At 34.0% G+C, this 21,116-nt stretch overlaps 1 protein-coding gene across 1 annotated transcript; it reads left to right on the top strand.

Annotated features, from left to right (window-relative positions):
• Positions 1-1,398: 1,398 nt before the first annotated feature.
• Positions 1,399-10,308, top strand: LOC133172474 (uncharacterized). Its single transcript, XM_061307360.1, has 4 exons — positions 1,399-1,471; positions 2,872-3,056; positions 4,006-4,150; positions 10,229-10,308. Exons 2-4 carry the CDS (start codon positions 2,904-2,906, stop codon positions 10,306-10,308), a joined length of 378 nt encoding a protein of 125 aa, XP_061163344.1. The 5' UTR covers positions 1,399-1,471; positions 2,872-2,903.
• The last annotated feature ends 10,808 nt before the right edge of the window (positions 10,309-21,116 follow it).

The following is a 21,116-nucleotide window of genomic DNA, read 5'->3' on the forward strand; positions in this document are numbered from 1 at the left end:
AGGACGAGCGAGGTCGATCTTCAGTTCATTCCCAAGACCATCATTTTCAAAATATTTTTAAAAATTACATCCCTCCTCCCTCATTATGCCTAGGTGTGACATAGGATATGACCACTTTATTGTGAGAATATTCTTTTGCTCTGATAGCTGGTTGGTCTCTCACTTTTTGTCGAAGAGAGAGAGACCACCACCCCATCACCTCCGAAATAAGTTTTTTTTCTTCAAATTTTGAATATTTTTTCCCTTTTGTTTGTCAAAATTTTTTCAAGCACTTTTTATGCTTCTAAATTATCTTTGAACAAGAGGCCCAAGGGCCTTAACGGTCACCTGAGTATGATACAACACTGTTAACATGAAAAAGGGGGGGGGGGCTGTAGTGGGAAAATTCATGGAATTCCTTCCCATTGACCTGAATAAATAAATTGCTAGCTCCTGTCAGAAATTCTTCAACCGCATACTAATTAAACCCCCTTTTATGATGAGAAAGATATTCATACTCTGTATAGGAATGCATTTATCATGTTTAGAGATTTATAATGCATGCATAGCCGTCGGAAGCAAATTAAAAGTGAGGTGGCTAATTGAAAGTGGGGGGGGGGGGGGCTAAACCAACGAGAAAAGGTAAGCCCCAATTTTCAATGCCTATATTATGTATATCTTTGCAAAAAAAGTGGTGGGGCTAAGCTCCCCCTAGCCCCCCCCCCCCCCCCCCCCCCCGGTTCCGACGCCTATAGTGTGTATTGTGTACTCATCAATTGACTTCTTTATATTATTAATGTACCTGTGGGTATCCACAGTAACAATGATGAAAGGTACAAAAGTGAGGGTGTTTATTTTTGAAGTATATATGTACATTTATGTAGTTGATTAATCTAAAATAATTCTTTACATGTACACTTTGATAAATACTACTATATAATGTCCCAGAAAGATTACTTTTTATCTCAAATTCTGTTGTAAAACTGAGCATAGTGAAAATTTAGTTTTGTTCGAACATTCAATGTTTTAGCAAAAGAGAACAGAATTTACGCCAGAACAAGTGAGGATGCTGGAGGAGGCCTATGGACAGGGCACAAAGAAAGGAAAGGCCTGGTTAGGTGCTCACCAGGAATTGGCAGCAAAATTAAATTTAACAGAACTTCAAGTAAAGGTAGTTCCCTTATCCATTTATGCTTTAAATTTGTTTTTAGATAAATAAACCTTGGTACATGTTACCATGTATTTGCCTCAGTTTGATCAAAAGCCCTAGGTTAATCCATATTTTTACAATAACAGAAGTACATATTAATAATATTAATATTACATGCTTGATTGTGGTATTTTATTTTTTCATATATATATATATTATTTCAGAATTGGTTGGGAAATCACCACAAATCCAAAAGTGAACATGGTAAATTGGTTCAAAGGAAGACACTCCCAGCAGTAAGGCCAACTGCTTATTCCTTATTTTGTAAGGAATACTCCAAGGGTAAGATCTGACTTTTAAAATTTTAAAAAACCTTTTTTTAAACTTTTCCAATGAATTATAATTCACTTTGAAAATTATAGAATCTGGTAAATTTAATCCAATAGCCAATCAGGTTTTGATATAGTTAAGTGACAGTTCCCTTTTTTAGGTTCACCTGACTCACTCAGGTGACCTAATGATATATGTTTTCATCTGTCGTCATTCGTCGTCAATCGGTCGTATACTTTTGAAAATTTTTAGCTTCTTCTCTGAAACCACTGAACCAATGTCAACCAGTTTTGGCATATAGCATCTATAGGTGAAGAGGAGTAAAAATTGTGAAATCCATGGCTCTTGCCCCCTTGGGGCCTGAGGGGTGGGGCAAAAACCACTAAAATTAATGCAATCTTTAAAAATCTTCTTCTTTGCTCCTGGACATCAAGCAGTCAAACTGTTCACATGATTGTACATGTAAGAATGAGCCCTCTACCAAAATTGTGAAATTCATGGCCCCAGGATCAGGAGTTCTGGTGCTAGGGTGGGGCTCTATTGAATTTAGTGAAAATGCATTATTTTTAAAAAAAAAATCTTCCCCTCTGCTCGTGGGTATTAAGCCAATGAACTATGTACATAGTTATGATGAGGAAGGGTGCCTCTTCCAAAATTGTGAATTTCTTGGCCCTTGGGTCAGGGGTTCTGATGTTAGGGCGGGGCTCTATTGATTATATAGTGGAAATGCATTAATTCTTTGAAAATCTCTTCTGGTCCTGGGTTTTATGCCGATGATCTAAGTACATAGTTATGATGAGGAAGGGTGCCTCTTCCAAAAATTGTTAATTTGATGGCCTCTGGGGGGTACCTGTTGGCTGGGGGCCCCTAATGATTATATTCTGAAATTTAATTAATGCTTTTAAAATCTGCTCTTTGTTATTAATCAAAGATTTAAGATGAGCAAGGGTACCTTTTCCAAAATTGTTATATGTGTGTCCCCAGGGTCAGGGATTCCTGTGAGGTGGGGCACTACTGATTATATGGTGGAAATGCATTTTTTCTTTGTTCTTCTGCTCTGCCTCTTGGTATTAAGTATAAAAAGTAAGCATGCTAAGTGTATAGTTATGATGAGCAAAGGTACTGCCTCCTTCAAAATCGTGAATTTCATGTCCTCTGGTTTAACCACTGTTAACACAAGAACCAAATTCAATTGCTACATGATACTCAGATGACCTATAAGGCCTGTGGGCCTCTTGTTTGTCAAATAATATTATTTCATTGTATCTTCATTTCCTTTTTTATAACCGTATGCCACATACATTCATACATATATTTATTAAGTTTTATTAATTTAGTAAGAAAATTATTTTACATTATTATCTTGATTACATGTATGTTCTATTTCACTTGAAAAATACTCAAATTTGCAGATCATCCTGGCTTTAATCCTTCAATATGGAAAATGGAGTGGGAGGCAGCTGGAGAGAAGGAGAAAGAGAGGTACGCAAAGATGGTGAGGGAGATGTCAGAAGAGGGGGGAAGTGGATCAACAAATGATGATCCCACTACTCAGAAGAAGACCATTAGAACCCTTCTGAAGCAACTGGAATGGACTGTAAATACCTTAGATTTTTAGTAGAGATTTTTGATATTTTACAATTATTCATGTTAACCTAATTATTTTTGCCTCTATTGCTGTGGATTAATAATTGATTATGAAGGACTAATATTCATGGATTTCATGAATTTACGCTTGCCTATGAATTAACATATCCACAAGGGACATCTTACAATTGTATCAGTTCACTACAACGAATGTTTTGTAAATATGAAATCATTATGACCCCAAAATCCAGTTAAATTTTGGTTGTCAATGTGCAACAGAGACATTTATCTGAATTGGCTTCGGATTGAATCCAGGGACTCTGGCATGCCAGTCCAGTGGGTTAACCCACTAGTCCAAGCTAGTAGGATGCCATGTACTGTATCTAATGTACACTACCACATATGAACCAACCACCACAGATTAATATGATTTCCCTTTATGATAGTTTAATTCAAGCTTGTTTTAATTATCACAATAATGTAAACAAGTTAATGAATTTGTTAATATTATATTCATAAATGCATGCATGTACTAAGGTATGCATTGTTTATGTATATAAATTAAGTCACTCAAAACAAACTTATTTCCTGACTAGAAACAGACAGTATTTTTATAAAAATAGGAGGAAACTTATAGAAAAGATTTTGATTAAATGAAGAATTCAATTTTTCTCCATCAAATATTTTGGCTGGTATAGTCATAATTTCAGCTAGGTAAAAATATCAGGTACTAGCAGATTTTGAAAGGCCTGTTTTATTATAACTCTCATGTTTATGATGTCATTTAATCTCCATTTTTTGTTGAAAAGAATCTGTTTTCATATTATATATCATGAAAATTATAAGTATCAGGGTTTTGCAGTCATCTTGGGACCAAAAAATGCTGATTTCTTGACTTCTATTTGAGTCTTCTTTTAATTGAACTCATTTTGATAATGTAAAATGATCTATATTTGTAGAGTAGGCGATTGGAAAATATGGGCTTGCCCAATTTCGCTTTGGTGGCTGAAAATAATACTGTCCACAGCGTTGGAACAGGGAGGGGTCGAGAATTCCTTGATCGTGAGGATATTGAACCAAATTTCAGCCGATTTTGTAATCAAGGTTAGTAGGTCTATAAATTGATATTGGTTTATATGTCAACTTTTGTAATAATCGATAAGGATTACGTGCCATACGGCCCCCAGTAATATGACAAAAATATAAAATCTTAATTTTACTCTTATTTATACATGCACTTAATTGTTGATATCATTATAAAAATACTGCATGTAGTTGAGTGTAACATTAAAAATTTTCACTCCAAGAAAACTATTGTCAACCGAGGCACAGCCGAGGTTGACAATGGTTTTTTCGAGGGGTTAAAATTTTCAATGTTACACTCAACTATACATGCAGTATTTATTATATTATACTGAATGTTTTATACAAATACATATTACAGTGAACCTTGCGCGCATAAATTCTGCGCAGTCAATATTTTTTGGAATAACACCCTTCATCAAGCAATGTTGACTGTTGCTATGCTGGAGGGCATGGCTTCATTATTCAGCAGGTAATAGTGTTTTTTAACAAATGTTTCTTGACGAATCAGATTCTAATAATTTACATGAAAGTATAATATCGTGGAATACCACTTTTACCAAAAACAAACACCATATGAAAGATTAAATATTTTTTGGGGGTAGGCCTACCATGTTTACATCCGATTTCCATTGAATTTTGGCCCATGAAGTTGCCTCACTCTTTGAAATGAAGCCTTAAAAATATACCAGCAAAAGAGGGTACATTTTGCCCCTTTGGCATCTTTGTATTTTATTGACTATACATACCTATATGTGAAAGGAGAAAAATGTACCTCACTGTACTCAAATAGTGTGTTTTAAAACATTTGAAAATCTTGTTGGCCTTTCCAATCAAAATAAATTCACATGCTAATTGAGGTACCAATGGGTGAATTCAAAAAAAATGACCAAACACATATTTATCAACCCACACTAAAAACACAGGCAATGAAAATAGATTTCTATGTCTCAGCATATGTCTTTAGATAGTGTCTAAATACCTGCCAAATATCTCCTTGATATCTCAACTAACAAAAAAGTTATACCCAAAAATGATGCTAAAATTGTCAGGAGTGCAACACCTTTTTGTGACATTTTGAAATTTCAATATTTTTTGGAGATCTGTGAAATAAAAAACAATGTTTCATTGAAAATAAAGACTTTCCTGATAATATTCAAAGTATTGAGCTTTAAATGTGGACTGTCATAACTTTTGTTTAATCAAGTTGTGGCCATGGCTGATGTTTAAAAAAATGTTATACCATGTCAGGAGTGCAACAGAAAAAATGTAGTGTTGCAAAAAAACATCAATTGTAAAATTCTGATAGAAAATTAAGACAAAATAGAATTTTGGACGTGTAAAATAATAACTGATATACATTTTAAAACTTAAAAATGTTATATAAATCACAAGCAGCATTAATGAGAGTCAAGTATATGTGCATACCCAAAAATGTCAGGAGTGCAACATTTGATGTTTTGCTCCCAAGCATGAAAAAACTATTATCATTATATGATTTTCTGATTTTTATTTTGGAAAATAAAGACACAAAGAACATTTTTACCAAATAGATTTATCAATTACAGGATCTGTCTGTGCTTCAGATCCATATTTCTATGGTCAGGAGTGCAACACATTTTTTTAAAGATTCAAGTTGTGTGATGAAAAGACTTCTATTCATGCTTAGAAGTATTCATTAATTAATAATGATCTTTTTTGTATAATTTAATGCTAAATTATTGATAGTTTTATTAATAAAAATCCTTCCCTTTTCAATTTTATCAATTCAGATGTGTTTTTATCTTTTTTGTGATTTTTTTAATGAACGTTAAAAATAAACACACTAAAACATTGTCATTAAATTCAAGTAATTCCTCCTCAACTTCACTGAAACAACAGAACAAGTTCTTATGTATTTTTCACTTCACAATTCTACTTTAAAGGCCCCAATGCTTTTGATCAGGAGTGCAACAAATATGTTAGAATTATAAATCATCCAATAAGAATAAAAATAAAGAAAAAGTGATGAGTAGAATTTTTCTGGTGGGTTACTGTGTTTGTTCTCTAAAGGAAAATATGCTTTAAAAATATTTTATCTTTTAAATATACATTTAAGCTAGTTTTTTGGCATAATATAGGGTATAATTCCAGATAAAATGCGAATTTTAAATACTTTCATCTGTTTTAATTATGAAGTATTGGACTATAAACATTGCACAATTTCATTACCACTTGATGTTGCTAACACTTTATGAATTTTTGTGTTCTATGGTTTTAATTTTAAATTTTACTGCAGTCAGGAGTGCAACAAAACTGCTTTATAATTACCAATGCTTGTTAACTATTGATCTTTACTAAAACAAATAAGTTGAAAAAAAATGTTCGATACTATTTGATGTTCAAATCACTATGTCTATCAACAAATTTCAGAAATTTTACAGTCAATTCAGGGAATAGTTTTCATCATTTCACATATATTTTAAATAAAATTTATATATATTACACTTTGCAAATAATCATGTTTTAAGGTCTTCAAAATATGAAAAACCTGCTGTAAACGATGAAAAATATCAACACAACAAATTAATTTACAAAGTAAGAATGGGATATTGTGTGTTATAATTTTTAAAACAATGTTAAATAAAATACATATCAGATGTCAGGAGTGCAACACAATAATGTAACATAGGGTCACTTCAAAATCTAGTATTTTTTGTAAGAGAACTCGTATATAACAATTCTTTTTTGGCTTAGATTTAAAGATTTGACTTGAACAGACAAAAAAGTGAATTTTATGGAATTTTATTGCTTCATATTTTTTTCATATTAAAACTTTTCGAACCAGAATCGAAAAAATAATGTAAAATAACAATCAAAAAGCCAATTTTTTGTCACATGTACAAGAGAAGATACTCATTCAAGGTCTAGATTTAATCATTTATACCCCTTTTACCATTTTGAAGCATAAAGAACTATAATTTCTTGTGATTATGTATTTTAGAAAGTCTTTTAAGGTATAATGATATTTTCTTTTTTCAAAAGAAATTTTACTAATAAAAATTCTGAAACTTTTTAATCCATTTGTCTATTCTATTGCCACTTCAGGATTTTAAACTAGAATGCATGTGCAATATGATGATACAAGTGAAAAATATGTTATATGAAGTTGAATTTTGCCAAAAAAAATTCAGTTTGGTGGTCATTTTTTTTAATTCACCCCAATGTGACATTCAAACCAACCAATCAGATAAATGAGTAGCATTTCGGGTGAATAATACAAAAATACAAATGCTAGGAAATTTTAATAGCGATTCTCTGTAACTAATTAAACTTCTTTGCCACGCATGGTCACCGATTTTGATGAAACTTTGCCCATTATTACAACTTGACGCCATAAACATATATCAAATAAAATTTTGTTGCTATGTGTCTTGGTTGCCATGGTAACAGCCAGAAAAGTTGGAAAAATTGAGATTTTCAGCTACTTTGATTCTTTATTAAGCCTTAATAAAGACTAAGAAAAACAAACAAACCATTCTCACAAAAACATGACACCTTGTTGCCACTTATGCTAAAAAGAAACTATTTAGAATTTATCTCTAAGTAAGTGGTAACCATGGGTACATTTGGAATACATTTTAGATGCTGAAAAATGCTGAAAAACGCTAAATATTCAATGATGATAGGTGTTACATGATCAAACTCAATCAACAACCTAAGAAAAAACAAAAAAAATATTTGACCTTAAGTAATCAGGTATTGGCAATATTATTCTAAAAATAACTTTCATGGTTGCCATGGCAACACAGTGTAACCATTCAAAATCTGTTGCAAAGATTGGGTTAATGCTACTATCTTGAGGGAAAACAATAAAATTCATGACTGGCAAATATACATCCTTAAGACCTTGCAACACCGACAACATAAGAAAAATTGGGATTAATTGTTACTTTGCAGTGTAACCATGGAAACAACGTACCAGTTGTTTAAAGTGATATTTTTTTGCTGCTTTAGGAATTTACTTACCTTTTTATCAAGAAACATATTATTTGACTCACCTTGAATAGTACTTATCTGGTAGAACTAAAGTTGAATATCATATATTGATTAAGTTTGATGAAAAATACAACAATGTTGCTATGGTTACCAAGAAGGGAAAATGTTTGATTTTGTTAAATTTATATCAATAGTAAACCCTATGTGCGAGCTTTTTGCATCCAGTTAGAGATTGGGTGGAAGTCAGAATTGAAAGTCAGGTTAGCTGTTCATAAAAATCAATCATAAAAGTTTTGGGAATCTACCTACAAGGGTACGTATCCATGGAAACAGAATATTTTTCAAATTTTTATGCATATTTTTTCAGTTAATTTCCATAGCAACGCTCTATTTAAAAAAATAAATTTGAATTTTTTGAAATGTGAAAATTAGGACCACACCAACGCCGTTAAAAATTGATCATCAGTTATTTAGAAATGTGCTTTTTAAAAAGATAGGATAAGATTAAAACACGAATAGAGGAAATTTAAAATCCCTTCGTGGTAATAAAACCATGGCAACCGTTGCCAACCTCTAAGAAATATGATATTTTTTCCTTGGTATATGTTACAAGGACTTTTGTCTATTATTTGATTGCAATTCAACCTATAATTGTTTTTATTCTTAAGTGTATGACTTTATAAAACTAAATAAACAAAATTGTTACTTTTGAATACTTTGTTTCCATAGTAACGTATGTAATAGTTGATTTACCAAACATGTCTATCATGCATTTAAAACATCAGGCCTTCAACTTTCAGAAACAGTCATTGGTACTTGTTTGCTTTGCCGCAAACGTTAGCTATGGGTCTCTGAACATGTTGAAAAATGCCATTTTTCATACTTTAGGACACGTTGCTATGGTAACCATGACACGTAGCAACCAAGTTTTGCCTGATTTGAGTTTAAGGTATCAAAGACTTTTATCATAGAGAGTTTGGAGAAATTCTGAGACTATGCGTGCCACAGCTCCTATATAAAAGTTAAAGTCATTACAGAGAATGGCTCTTAATATTTAAAAAAAAAAAACCTTTTTTTTTTTGCTTTTGGATAGACAATATTATTTTTTCATGCATTTTAGTCAGATGAAATATGAATCATACTTTGCTATTAATTATTTCTTTGCTCACAATTAAAAACAATTGTTTTATTGACATACTTTTTAGAATTCTATTTTCTCCACTTCATTTGGCAAGGGATTGATGGACAATTGCCTATATATACCCTTTATCAGTGAATACAAATTTTATGTGCATTTCTTGACTTGTCCCAAAAAAATAGACAGGTTCCTCACATCATCATTTATAAATGGCCTCTGTTGACCACTTAAAGTTTGAAATGTAGAAGAGATGGGATGTAAATTGACCTGAACCATATGTGTCTGTGGTAAAATGCAAATTTGTAGTAAGCATCATTCATTCATTGGATTGGACAATTTTTGTCAATAAGCAACTCTTTGTGAACTGTGAAATATAAACAATAGCCCTATAAAATAATTTCTCAGACCTGTGTATCCTTCTTTAATACTTATCTGCCCATTCCTTTCATCTATATTAATAAAAGAAAAAAGCCACAAACCAGTTATAGCTGTAATAGCTAGGGTCTAAAAATTCCTCTATAATGTGGTATTCCTACAACTTAAAAACAATACAAACTATAGATATTTATTTTCTCAAGGTGTTATTTTCCTTTACTCTTATTTTAGAATTACCAGATTGATATGAGGTTTATTATAATTCATCGTAGAAAAGGGGCCCCAGATCATAGTTCCGGGAATTCATCCTTTAGTAAAAAATATATTTTTAAACATAAATTCTTAGGTATGGAGAAAATAAAGAACATATTAAGTTAAGTGTATTTCATGGATTGTAAATTTTAAATTTTCCTGTATTTTGTATTTTTGCATTTTGTTATCCATTTGATATTTCGATCTGTCCCAGATTGAGGATCAAAGAAAATTTTTTTTTTGTCTTGTCTGAAAATCTTTTTTTTTTTCAAAAATATATGATGACCCTTTTTTTTATAATGAAATGAGAATCACAAAAAGGAAATGTGTATTTTAATAATCTTTATTTATTACAGATTATTCTACTCCAGAGAAATCAAAAGTCAATGAGCTGCGAAAGACAGTTCAAGTACACATGAACAAATTATACAGTTAGTATAGATTTTATGATCATTTCAAGTCTAGTGTATAGAAGTGTGTTGAACTTTTTTTTAATTGTTAAAATCATACAAATATATTAAATATCTGAGATTTTTTATTGAACAGTATAGGTCAAAAGTGGTGTCAGTTTCTTCAGACCAGTTTTGTCCCTTACCCAGCTACCATTTGGGTTCTTAGGGAGACGATGTTCCTTTTGTCAAAATCCGAAAATATATTGCATATGCATGTACATGTATAATAATAAAAATTAAGTTTATTCCTGCTTTATAGCTGAAATCTAATTAAATTGGAAATGAATCATAAAATAAATGAAGGATAAATTTTTTATATCCCAATTCTGGAAAACATTTTAGTGTATCGACTTGGCTTAGCCAGATATATGTCAAGTTTAAATCAGTTTAAATCTCATTATAGATCGGTCATGTTACATGACAAGAATTAATGTTGATGGATACATCAAGCACTGGCCTCAAAATGTGTGTTATTAACTACCTAATTAAATGATCAAAGTACAATATTAAGTCCCGAGAATTAAATTTTTCAAACTTCAATGGTTTAAAGAAAAAAATCAGAAGTTTTAAAACTCTCTTTAGTTCAGAATGTGTTGCAATGTTTTGAGTCTTAACATAAGTTAAACTCTCCAAATATGTTTATATGTGGATAATATTTTAAAATAATCATGCATAAAAATTTGTATACCTATAAAAACAACTTTATGCAATCTACTCTGTTCTATATGAATTAACCTGACAATAACTCATCAGTAGCCAAGCAGGACACTACAGTATACTAATTCTACATGTAACTAGCCCTTTTGCTACATAAATAATCTTTATGTCAATCTTTTATACTGCTATCCAGACAAGAATCCGACTTTGAGCATGCTTCGCTCGTTTAAACCAAAACATTCATTTTTATTTTGTTTCTATATGTATAAAACATTCTTTTTTTTGTATTCTCATTCAATCAAATAGACTGTTAATTAAATTAAATAAAAGGACTTCTTGATTTAACACAATTTAGCAAAGGGACGTAGCTCTTATTTGTTTCACTTATTACAATTTTGTACTCTGTTTTCCTAGAAACCCAGGAGCACAGAAAGGCACAATTACTTATTTATATTTATACATTTACATTATTGATTTTAGTCTGTTTGCTTAATACTCAAGGGCAGATAAGAAGACTTTCAAAGTATTAATGCAATTTTGCTATATCATAATAGAGCCCCGCTAAAACACCAGAACCCCTGACCCAGGGGGCATGAAATTCAAAATTTTGGCACCCTTGCTAATCATAGCTGCACATTTAACTTGTTTGTTTAATACCCAGTAGCAGAGAAAAAGATTTTCAAAGCATTAATTCATTTTCAGAATATAATAAATAAGCCCCCGAAAACCCTTACCCTTGGGCCACATCTTTCACAATTTTGGAAGAGGCACCCTTCCTCATCATAACTATGTACGTAGTTCATCGGCTTAACACCCAGGAGCAGTGGAGAAGATTTCAAAGAATGCATTTTTACTATACAATCACTAGAACGCCGCCCTAACACCAGAACCCCTGATACAGGGGCTGTGAAATTCAAAAATTTTGGAAGAGGTCCCCTTCTTCATCATAACTATGTACTTAGTTCATCGGTTTAATACCCAGGAGTTGAGAAGAAGATTTTCAAAACATAAATGCATTTTTTACCGTATATTCATTAGAGTCCCGCCCTAACACCAGAACCCTTCACCCAGGAGCTATAAAATTCACAATTTAGGAAGAGGTTCCCTTCCTCACCTTAACTATGCCCAGGAGCAGAGAAGGAGATTTTCAAAGAATTAATGCATTTTCACTATATTATCATTAGAGCCCCGCCCTAACACCAGAACCCCTGAAACAGGGACCATGAAATTCACAATTTTGGAAGAGACACCCTTCCTCATCATAAATATGCATTTATTTTGTTTGTGTAATAGCCAGGAGCAGAGAAGATTTTTAAAGAAGAAATGCATTTTCACTATTTATTCTACAGAGCCCCATCTTTGTACCAGAACCCCTGACCCTAGGGCCATGAATTTAAAAATTTTGGTAGAGGGCTCGATATGCTTATTACAATCATGCACACAGTTTGGCTGCTTTATGTCTGGGAGTAAAGCAGAAGGTTGTTAAAGATTGCATTAATTTTGATGTGACAGCCCCACCTTTCAGGGCGCGGGGGGGGGGGGGGGGCATGAATTTCACAATTTTTATTCCCCCTCACCCATAGATGCTATATGCCAAAATTTGTTGGAATTGGTTCAGTGGTTCCAGAGAAGAAGCTGAAAATGTTTAAATGTTGACACACGACGACGGACGCAACCAGATAGCAATAGGTCACCTGAGTAAACTCAAGTGACCTAAAAACGATGCTTTGTCCCTTTTGTTTTTCTGCTGAACAAATTTGATAATTTGCAAAGAGGTACATGTCTAAATAGTGGAAACTTAATTTTTGAATGGGGTTAAAGGGGCGTATAGTTGAAGAACTGCCCAGAAAGGGCAGTATTCAGGTTTCTGGAAAAGGGGGTGCGGAGCTCGATGAGGGTTGGGGATGGATGAAGTATGCCCTCTGTTAAGCCCGAAAACTATTATAAATGATTTCTAGTATATCTGGGTTAATTAAATCGTTTTCCCCCGCGGATACAGGATTTTTTCCGGGGGGGGGGGGTTCCACCCCGGTCAAGAAATTTCCAACCTAGAAATTTCTTGACAAGCAAAAAAAAAAAAAAAAAAAAAAAAAAAAAAAAAAACAAAACAAAACAAAACAAAACACCCCCTCCCCCCAAAAAACACGTAAACTCCATTTCCGAAACTTGAATAATACCCATTTCGTAGTGGTGGCGTCGGGGTCTACGTTTTCTTGGGGGGCTGGGGTTCAAAGTCATTTTTTATTTGCTTCAGTATATACTTTAAATAACTCTGCAAATTCCAGGAGGGCCCCCCTTCCGCTCTAGAACCGCGCATGAGTAAGAAAACATAAGCTAGCGGCATTATTTAAGCTAGTAATTAATTTATTTTGTTTCAAAAATAGCATTTTCGAGATTTTTTTCATTATTGTAAAGGGGGGGGGGAGCAAATGCACCAACGCAACCCCTTCTGACGGCTTTTCGGAAGCTTCCTTTTCTTCATTCCTACAAAATAATATTTAAATATCGTTTTTAATTATTTTAATACGAACTGCCAAGTAGATCAAACTTGAGCGTGACCGACATACGTGCTAAAACAATACACAATATAATCAGTTACTTAATATAATGATAATGTCCTTGACTTTGACATACCTGGTTTTAAACCAACACGTCAGTTAATAGCAAGGATGCCATAAAGAAGACTGATACAGTCTGGATAACGAAGACCGCATTTTAAGCGATCTTGATAAGAGACTTCAAGGTTGAAGTGCATGGAAATTAACAAGTGAAGACTGCAAACGTAATTTGGAGTTGCGCTGGCTTCCATGATAAGATAATATACCTGATCCCGTCTATGTGATGTAAAAAACGCCATAGCGATCCAATATCTCACCAAAAGGTCCAATATCTCACTCAGGCCAACATCTTTTTTGACCGCTCAGAAAAAACACTGGTAGTTAAGACTTTTTTCAGTTTAGATTTAAATAAAAAACAATTATTAAAGGTATAACAATAATATTTCTAACACAATATCTTTCAAATAATACATTTTCCAATCTTTGTCGAATAAAATTAAAATGAACTTGCCTTTGATAAATAAATAAATAAATAATATATATATAAGCAATTCTCGTTCAGCTTCAAGTACAGATAAAGCTTAGTGTACATGAACTAGTCGTTAGATAAAATTTAGTGTACGTGAACTAGTCACTAGTTACCAGGTATATCTTTATACATTATAATTTACGATCGAAATAATTTGTAGTTTACAACTGTAAAATACCTTTTTTGAATCCAAAATTATTTTTGTGAAATGATGATAAATAATCTGTGTACCGACTTAACGGTTTTCTTTAGAGCTAACTGGAACTTCTCACTTCTCTACCAATTTTTAAATCTCTTCTTGCTTTTCAAATGTGGATCTTTGAGCTTCTTAGTGTACCACTCCTTGTTCTTTGGGAGTTTTTCTTCTCTTTTTTCTCTTCCGTTTCTCTGGCGTATCTTCACCAGAGTCATCTGAACTATACTCGCTACTCCCAGAGTCTTCTGACAGGTTTCAATGATCTCATGAATATCATTGGGATCCGATGTCTTGTCATCATCTCTGCAATCATGGATTTTTCCTGAACATGACTCATTGAAGTTTCTGTGCCTTATCAGATTAGCATTCTTGTTTGATGCATAGTTACACAAACCACATCGAAATCTCTTCTCTATCTTTCTTACACCACATGCCACAATATGTCTTTTCAGCTCTTCCAAGTCCACTGTCTTGAAAGGGCACATTGGACACTTCTGCTCTTTTCTGGGAGTTGCCTTTGTTTTCGGCATGTTGATCCTACAATCAGAGAAACTGTATTACTTTAAATCAGTTTTATGACTGTATTACAAATTTTAATTTTCAATTATATAGTCTTTCCACCAGTGTGGGGGACGTTTAGTACGACCTCACAGTCTTGAGACTGAAGCATTTTCAGAATAATTTCTGAAACAATTTCTATATCATTGCTCAACGTATCTTTTTCTCCATGGTCTTCATTCTGTTCATTATGAAGAATAGCTCTTTCTTAATCCCCATTCTATCAACATGAATAACTTAGGGTCGACCTCTTACAACACAGTTAACTTCATAACTCACCTTAGTGAATTTTCCCAGTACTTTAAATCGTCCTCTCCCGAAGACGGTTAATTTTGGAGATGTACCTGGCTTTTATCTTGGAAAAATACATAGACCTAGTCATCTGGCTGGAAAATCTGCCAGTTGAGCTTTTGATCATGCAAAGACTTCCATCTCAAAATAGAATGCTTGAGAATTTTGTCTCACAATTGTGTGTGCAGTCAATGTACAGTCTCCATTCTTTCCCATGCCCACTGATTCTATGGAACCTTCTTTATTTTCACTGGCACTTCGTAGATGATATCAAATGGAGTTGATACTTCTCTACCCGGCATTAAATAGTTAGAACTACACCCTGTGGTTTCGTGCTCCACAGACCTATACGTCATCATCACGAATGGTAGGTAGTCATCCCAGTATGTTTGGAACTCGTTTACATAGGAGCTAAGCATGGCGACAAGAGTCGTAGGTATTTCCACCCTCGCGAATTTATGGGTTCAAAATAGAAAAACTGCATTTATTGTCACTGAATATAGTTTAAATTAATTAATAATCACCAAAAATGTATACGTTGCCATATTTTTTTAAATATTTTTTTTACTTAAACAAGAAGTATATGTCAGCATAAAAAAATCGTACATTTTAGTAAACATTTTAGTAAACAGTATTTTAAAAATTATGTAAAAACTGGTTCAAGTACTTAATTCTGATGCTGAAAGTCCCAAAAATAATTGTTACTTTATAAATGTGATTGAATTGTGAATATCAGCGAAACCATTTTACATTAGAAGTACAGTTTAGAAAATGCCTGAATGAAGATACATCAGCAGGAGTTACTGCCCTTAACAACATTTTTTAAGGAATAAATAAATGATTAAATAAGGAAAATATTCAATTTTTTAACTCTTTTACTTTACAATATTTTTCATTACACCCACTGAAAAACATTCTTTCGAAAGATATTAATCTATTGGGTATGAATTTAAATTAATAACAGTTTTTGCTTAAAACCTATGACATCACAGGAGGGTGGAATTTCCTCAATCTGATTAAAATCAGAAATTTGTTACGCTCCGAAATTCTGATGGTTGCTGTGCAGCGACCATCAGTACAGCGACCATCAGAATTTCGGAGCGTAACAAAGATCTGATTTTAATCAGATTGGAATTTCCTTAAATCGTTACAAAATTACGTCAGATTGCGGGTGATAGGGACTCATATGTGTCATCTTTATGCATAAGAGCTTTCCAAGAAAGCTATTTTCGAGAATACTAGTAGTTTGCTCTCAAATTGAGCACCTTGGTCAGAATGAAGGGAAGATGGAACTCCAAATCTGCTAACAACTTCTTTTACAAATATATTTGCAATCATTTTTGCCTCCATGTTAGACATGGCGAATGCTTCCGTCCACTTCGTGAAGTAGTCGGATATTACTAATATGTATTTGTTGCCGCGTTTTCAGTTGTTGGCAGTTCTTCAAGAATATCCATCGCTATTCTTTCCATTGGGAGGCCAGTTCCAACTACAAGGGATGATCAAAAAGTTCGCGAACTTTCTCTATATTTACAAAACCACAAATCAAATCAGAATTTAATTTGACACACATATAGTCATACACATGTTCTATAAATAGTAGGTGTTATGTAATGTTTTGCTCAATGTTTGTGACGTCACAATATGAAAATGACGTCAATATATAGGTGACTTGTGATAAAAAATGGTTGACTCAGTCGTTCTCGAGCAACGAACGGCTGTAAAGTATAATGTATATCTTGGAAATTCCTTTGCGGTAGCATATAATAATTTGTACAAGGTTAATGAAGACAAAAGACTTGCCAGAAGTTTAATCATTAATTGGACTGATTTTTTAGTGAAGAAAGGGAGATGGTTAAAAATGATGTTTGTTCTGTTGCAAGTGGGGAAAGATATGTGTCCTTAGTAAAGCAATTTGTTATGAAAGATCGCCAAGTTAAAGTTAGAAAAATAGTTGAATATCTTAACAATAATATAATGATTGAATCCCTAAAATATCGTCTACTTTATACTTTAAACATATCAGATATGATATAAAGAAGGCGCCCATACTTTATCCACCTTGGATAATCGACGCTCCAAAGACAAAGGACTCGGGTTGTGATGGTCAACATGCTCATTCTGGGGAAGGATATCCTTATCCACCCATCCTATTGCCGAGATTTGACCATTTTTGGCAAATGGACTGTTCTTCTTGTAAAAAATAACTCAAGTTGCATGGTAGGAAATATAAGACTCGGAAAAATCTTTCAGCTTCTGTGAACAGATCGCTACGGAGCATATCACGTGACCGCCTGGATCACGTGATTCGTGCATGGGCAGAACGGTGACAGATGTGCATTAAAATCGGAGAGGACCACTTTAAAAAATAAACATTCAGTTAAACACTGAAACCTAATTTTATTTCTTTTGTAGAAGTAATTCAATTAGTTCGCGAACTTTTTGTTCACCCCTCGTATCTGCATCGGTGCTCTCTTTGTTTTCGTAGGAGACTTTGCGCTTTAAGCATACAGTGCATCCTGCAATATACTGATATCTCGTTGGAGTCTAGGCCAATAAAATGACTGTCTGATCTTGCTAAGAGTTTTCCTCCTTAATGAGCTGATGTCTTTAGGTCGTGACTGTATTGAAGAACATTCCTGCGCTCGCTCAAAGAAATCACTGCTTGCAAGATCTCTTTTCCCATACTTTTTCATCTTTTAAATAACAAATCGTCTTTAACTGTAAGCATCTCCTTTTGGGCCCACAAAGATTTCATCATGGTCCCTCCAGAATTTAAGTCTTGTGGTCTTGGACTCTCTTACCTACTAGCCATTTTCGTATGATGAAAATATCTTTATCAATTTTCTGATGATCACAGAGGGTGTTGAATTCAAATGAGCTCTTTTCTTCCTCCAACAGCTTACTAATAACAACCTTATGAACTGTTGTGGTAGTGTTTACCTCTTGTTCCTCCCATTTAGGTTCAAACTTGCGCCGTTTATACGGATGTCTACTCAGGGCATCTGCCACTTTAATAAGCTATAGTCTGTTCTTATGGTATGAGACTTCCCATAAAGGTAGTGTCGGAAATAATTAACAAATGCAATGAAGGCAAGAAGCTCTTTCTTTGTTACGCAGTAATTTCTTTCCGACTTTGTTAGTGAGCAGCTTGCATAAGCTATGACCCTCTCATTATCTCCTTGTTTCTGTGTCTCAATGGCATTTGTGTCCAGGATGAATTGCTTTTCAAAAATTGGGAATGCTAATATTGGAGTTTGTGTGAGCTTACTCTTAAAGGTATCAAACGATTCTTGGAACTGAGTCGTCCACACAAATGCTTTGCTCTTTTCTGTCAGTTTGTGCAGTGGTTTAGCAATGGATGCAAAATTTTAACTGAATCGTCTGTAATAACTACAGAGGCTCAAAAATAATCCTACTAGAATCTGTTTCATTACTTGGCAAACTCCAATTCCTGATTGCTATGTCCTCTTTGGATCTGTGACAATGCCTTCTGATATTATATGACTTAAATAAACAACTTTGTTTTAATAAAGCCAACATTTTGATGCTTTCAATCTGAGACCAGCAGATCTCAATCGCTCAAACACAGCTTCTAGATTCTTAATCATTTCGTCAAACGTTCTGGGCTATGACCATAATGTAATCAAGGCACACTAAGCAAATGTCCCATTGTAGTCAATAAAGTATGGTCTTTATGAGTCTTTCAAACGTTGCTGGGGCATTGCATAACCTGAATGGCATAACTTTCAACTAAAAGAGTTCTCTTTTGGTTGTGAAGGTTGTTTTCGGTTATCTGCTGGATCCATTTCTAATTGCCAGTATCCAGAGCACATGTCTAATGCTGAGAACAAACAGGCTCCAGATAAATGGTCGAAAGACTCGTCAATACGTGGTAGTGGATATGAGTCTTTTATGGTAGCGGCATTTAACTTGGTGTAATCTATACAAAATCGTGTACTGCCATCTTTCTTTTTCACAAGTACTATTCCAGCTGTCCAGGGGCTCGTTGACGGCTCAATTACACCTCTTTCTAACATCTCATCTCTATTTTTGTCTACTTCCTTACGCACATGGAGTATTCTGCGCAATGGTTCTTTAATACGCACATAATTTCCTGTATTTATTTTATGTTTTATGACATCTGTTCTACCAAAATCCTTACTATCTGCACCAAAAAGAGATGGATGTTTCTGAAGCAATAACCTGAGCTTGATCTTCTGCTTTTCACTCAGATTTTTCCTGGATCTCTCATACAGATCCTCTAGTACAGGATTGAGTTGATTTAAGTCTGTGGAATTTGTATCATGCGTTTTTACTATGACCAGCTCAATTGGGCTCAGAGTAGCAACTACTGTGCCCTTTTGTAGAACTTTTACATCTGACATTAAATTCTTGATTCTAATCAGAATGCCATTTTCCATATTGGTAAACACTTTGCCTTTTTAAAATCTGTCCGATCTGATGAACGTTTCATCTGGCTCAATCAGTCCAATGCCTCTAGGTATCGTTTCCTTTTCTTTGAGGCAAATATCACCAGCAGTAATGATTTCAGTTCTAGGTGGGTATTTGCTACTACAATTTTGTAGCAACCAACACCCCCTTTTAAAATCAATGGCACTTCATTTCTTTCAATTCGTATTCTTCTGTTTGTCATGTCTATTGTACAGTTATTCTCAATAATGAAATGTAGTCCCACTACACGTTATACACCATCTACATACAGTTTTGCTACAGCTACAGTGTTCTTGTGTGATCTATCTCCGATGTGGAAATTTAAAACTATCTCTGGTAAGCTGTATGAGCTTCTCTTCTCGTGCCGGAATTTTGCTATACAGTCCTTTAGAAATCAGTGAGACAGTGGCACCCGTATCAAGCAATATTTCGCTCGAATACCATTGAATGAAACTTCAACATAGATACCTGGATCACTGATTCTGTTGTTTATACCTATTCGAGCATTTTCTTCCGTTTAAACTTCTTGTCTCGATTCCGAGAATCTGTAGAAACAAACTGTTTGGTCAAGATTGTTGGTACTCATTTGTCTTGGTTTGAGATTTGGTTTTTTTGAGCATATCCATCTTTGTTTCTTCTTGAAACTTTGCACTCTCTTTGCAAATGACCATATCGTCCACAATTATGACAGGTTGCTCTTTTCTTCCAATTATTTTGAAAAGAAACCTTTGTGACTTTTTGGCTTGGGTAGTTCCTTCGTTGAGACTGGTTCTACATCATGGATTTTATCTCTTGTCTCATATCATTCATCGCCTTTTCCATGTTTTGAATGATCTTGCTAAGATGAGATGCATTTCCTGGTGTCTCATTGTTGCCTGTTGGTTTGTAGAAACCTTTCTTTTTCCATCTGTAGGTTTCTAGCTCTAAAGCATGTCTAATGGCTTCGTTCAAGTCTCTTGGTCTATTCTGCTTATTATATGGAGTCTCATATCTGAGTCGAAAAGAGCATCAAGGAATTGCTCTTAGCAATTAAGCGTTTCGATGATATTAGTGGGTGCCGTTGGATAGGATAAATTAGTTAATCCTCCGATACTTTATCCAAGTTTTGGAAGTGTTTCTGTGGTCTTCTTTTTGCGCTCTCGTAACTGAACTTGGTAGGGCTTTGTCTGATTTGAGGTTGCAAATCGCTCACTTAACGCTCCAACAAGCTCATTATAATCATTAAGAGCATCACTGGACAAATTACCAAGCACTCCTTGTGCTTGTCCTCTCAATGAAACAGCTTAGTCCTTTCTCAAGTTGGCTCCAATTTCCAAGCACTGCACAGACATCGAAGTGAGATTTATAAACCTGCCATGAGCTGGTTCCATCATACGTAGCAGTTTTAAATTTGGTCTACTTCCACCAAACATGGGCTGAGCCTGTTTTGAGCCTATTTCATGTTAATTTTCTCAAATTTGCTCTCTGCTCTTGAATTATACCCTGACCCGTCCTGTGCTTATTTTTTTTTAACATGCTCTGTCGGCCGCTTCCGATAAGTTATACCTG

The sequence above is a fragment of the Saccostrea echinata genome, unplaced genomic scaffold (genome assembly GCF_033153115.1).
Source record: "Saccostrea echinata isolate AGI-Se365-2 ecotype Australia unplaced genomic scaffold, CSIRO_AGI_Sech_v1 ptg000054l, whole genome shotgun sequence".
Lineage (NCBI taxonomy): Eukaryota > Metazoa > Mollusca > Bivalvia > Ostreida > Ostreidae > Saccostrea > Saccostrea echinata.

Excerpts from the sequence above, each read along its gene's own strand:
- LOC133172474 (XM_061307360.1), top strand. The coding sequence starts at position 2,904 with ATGGAGTGGGAGGCAGCTGGAGAGAAGGAGAAAGAGAGGTACGCAAAG. Across the intron at positions 3,057-4,005 it reads TGAAGCAACTGGAATGGACT|AGTAGGCGATTGGAAAATAT; the intron begins GTAAATACCTTA and ends CTATATTTGTAG. Across the intron at positions 4,151-10,228 it reads CAGCCGATTTTGTAATCAAG|ATTATTCTACTCCAGAGAAA; the intron begins GTTAGTAGGTCT and ends TATTTATTACAG.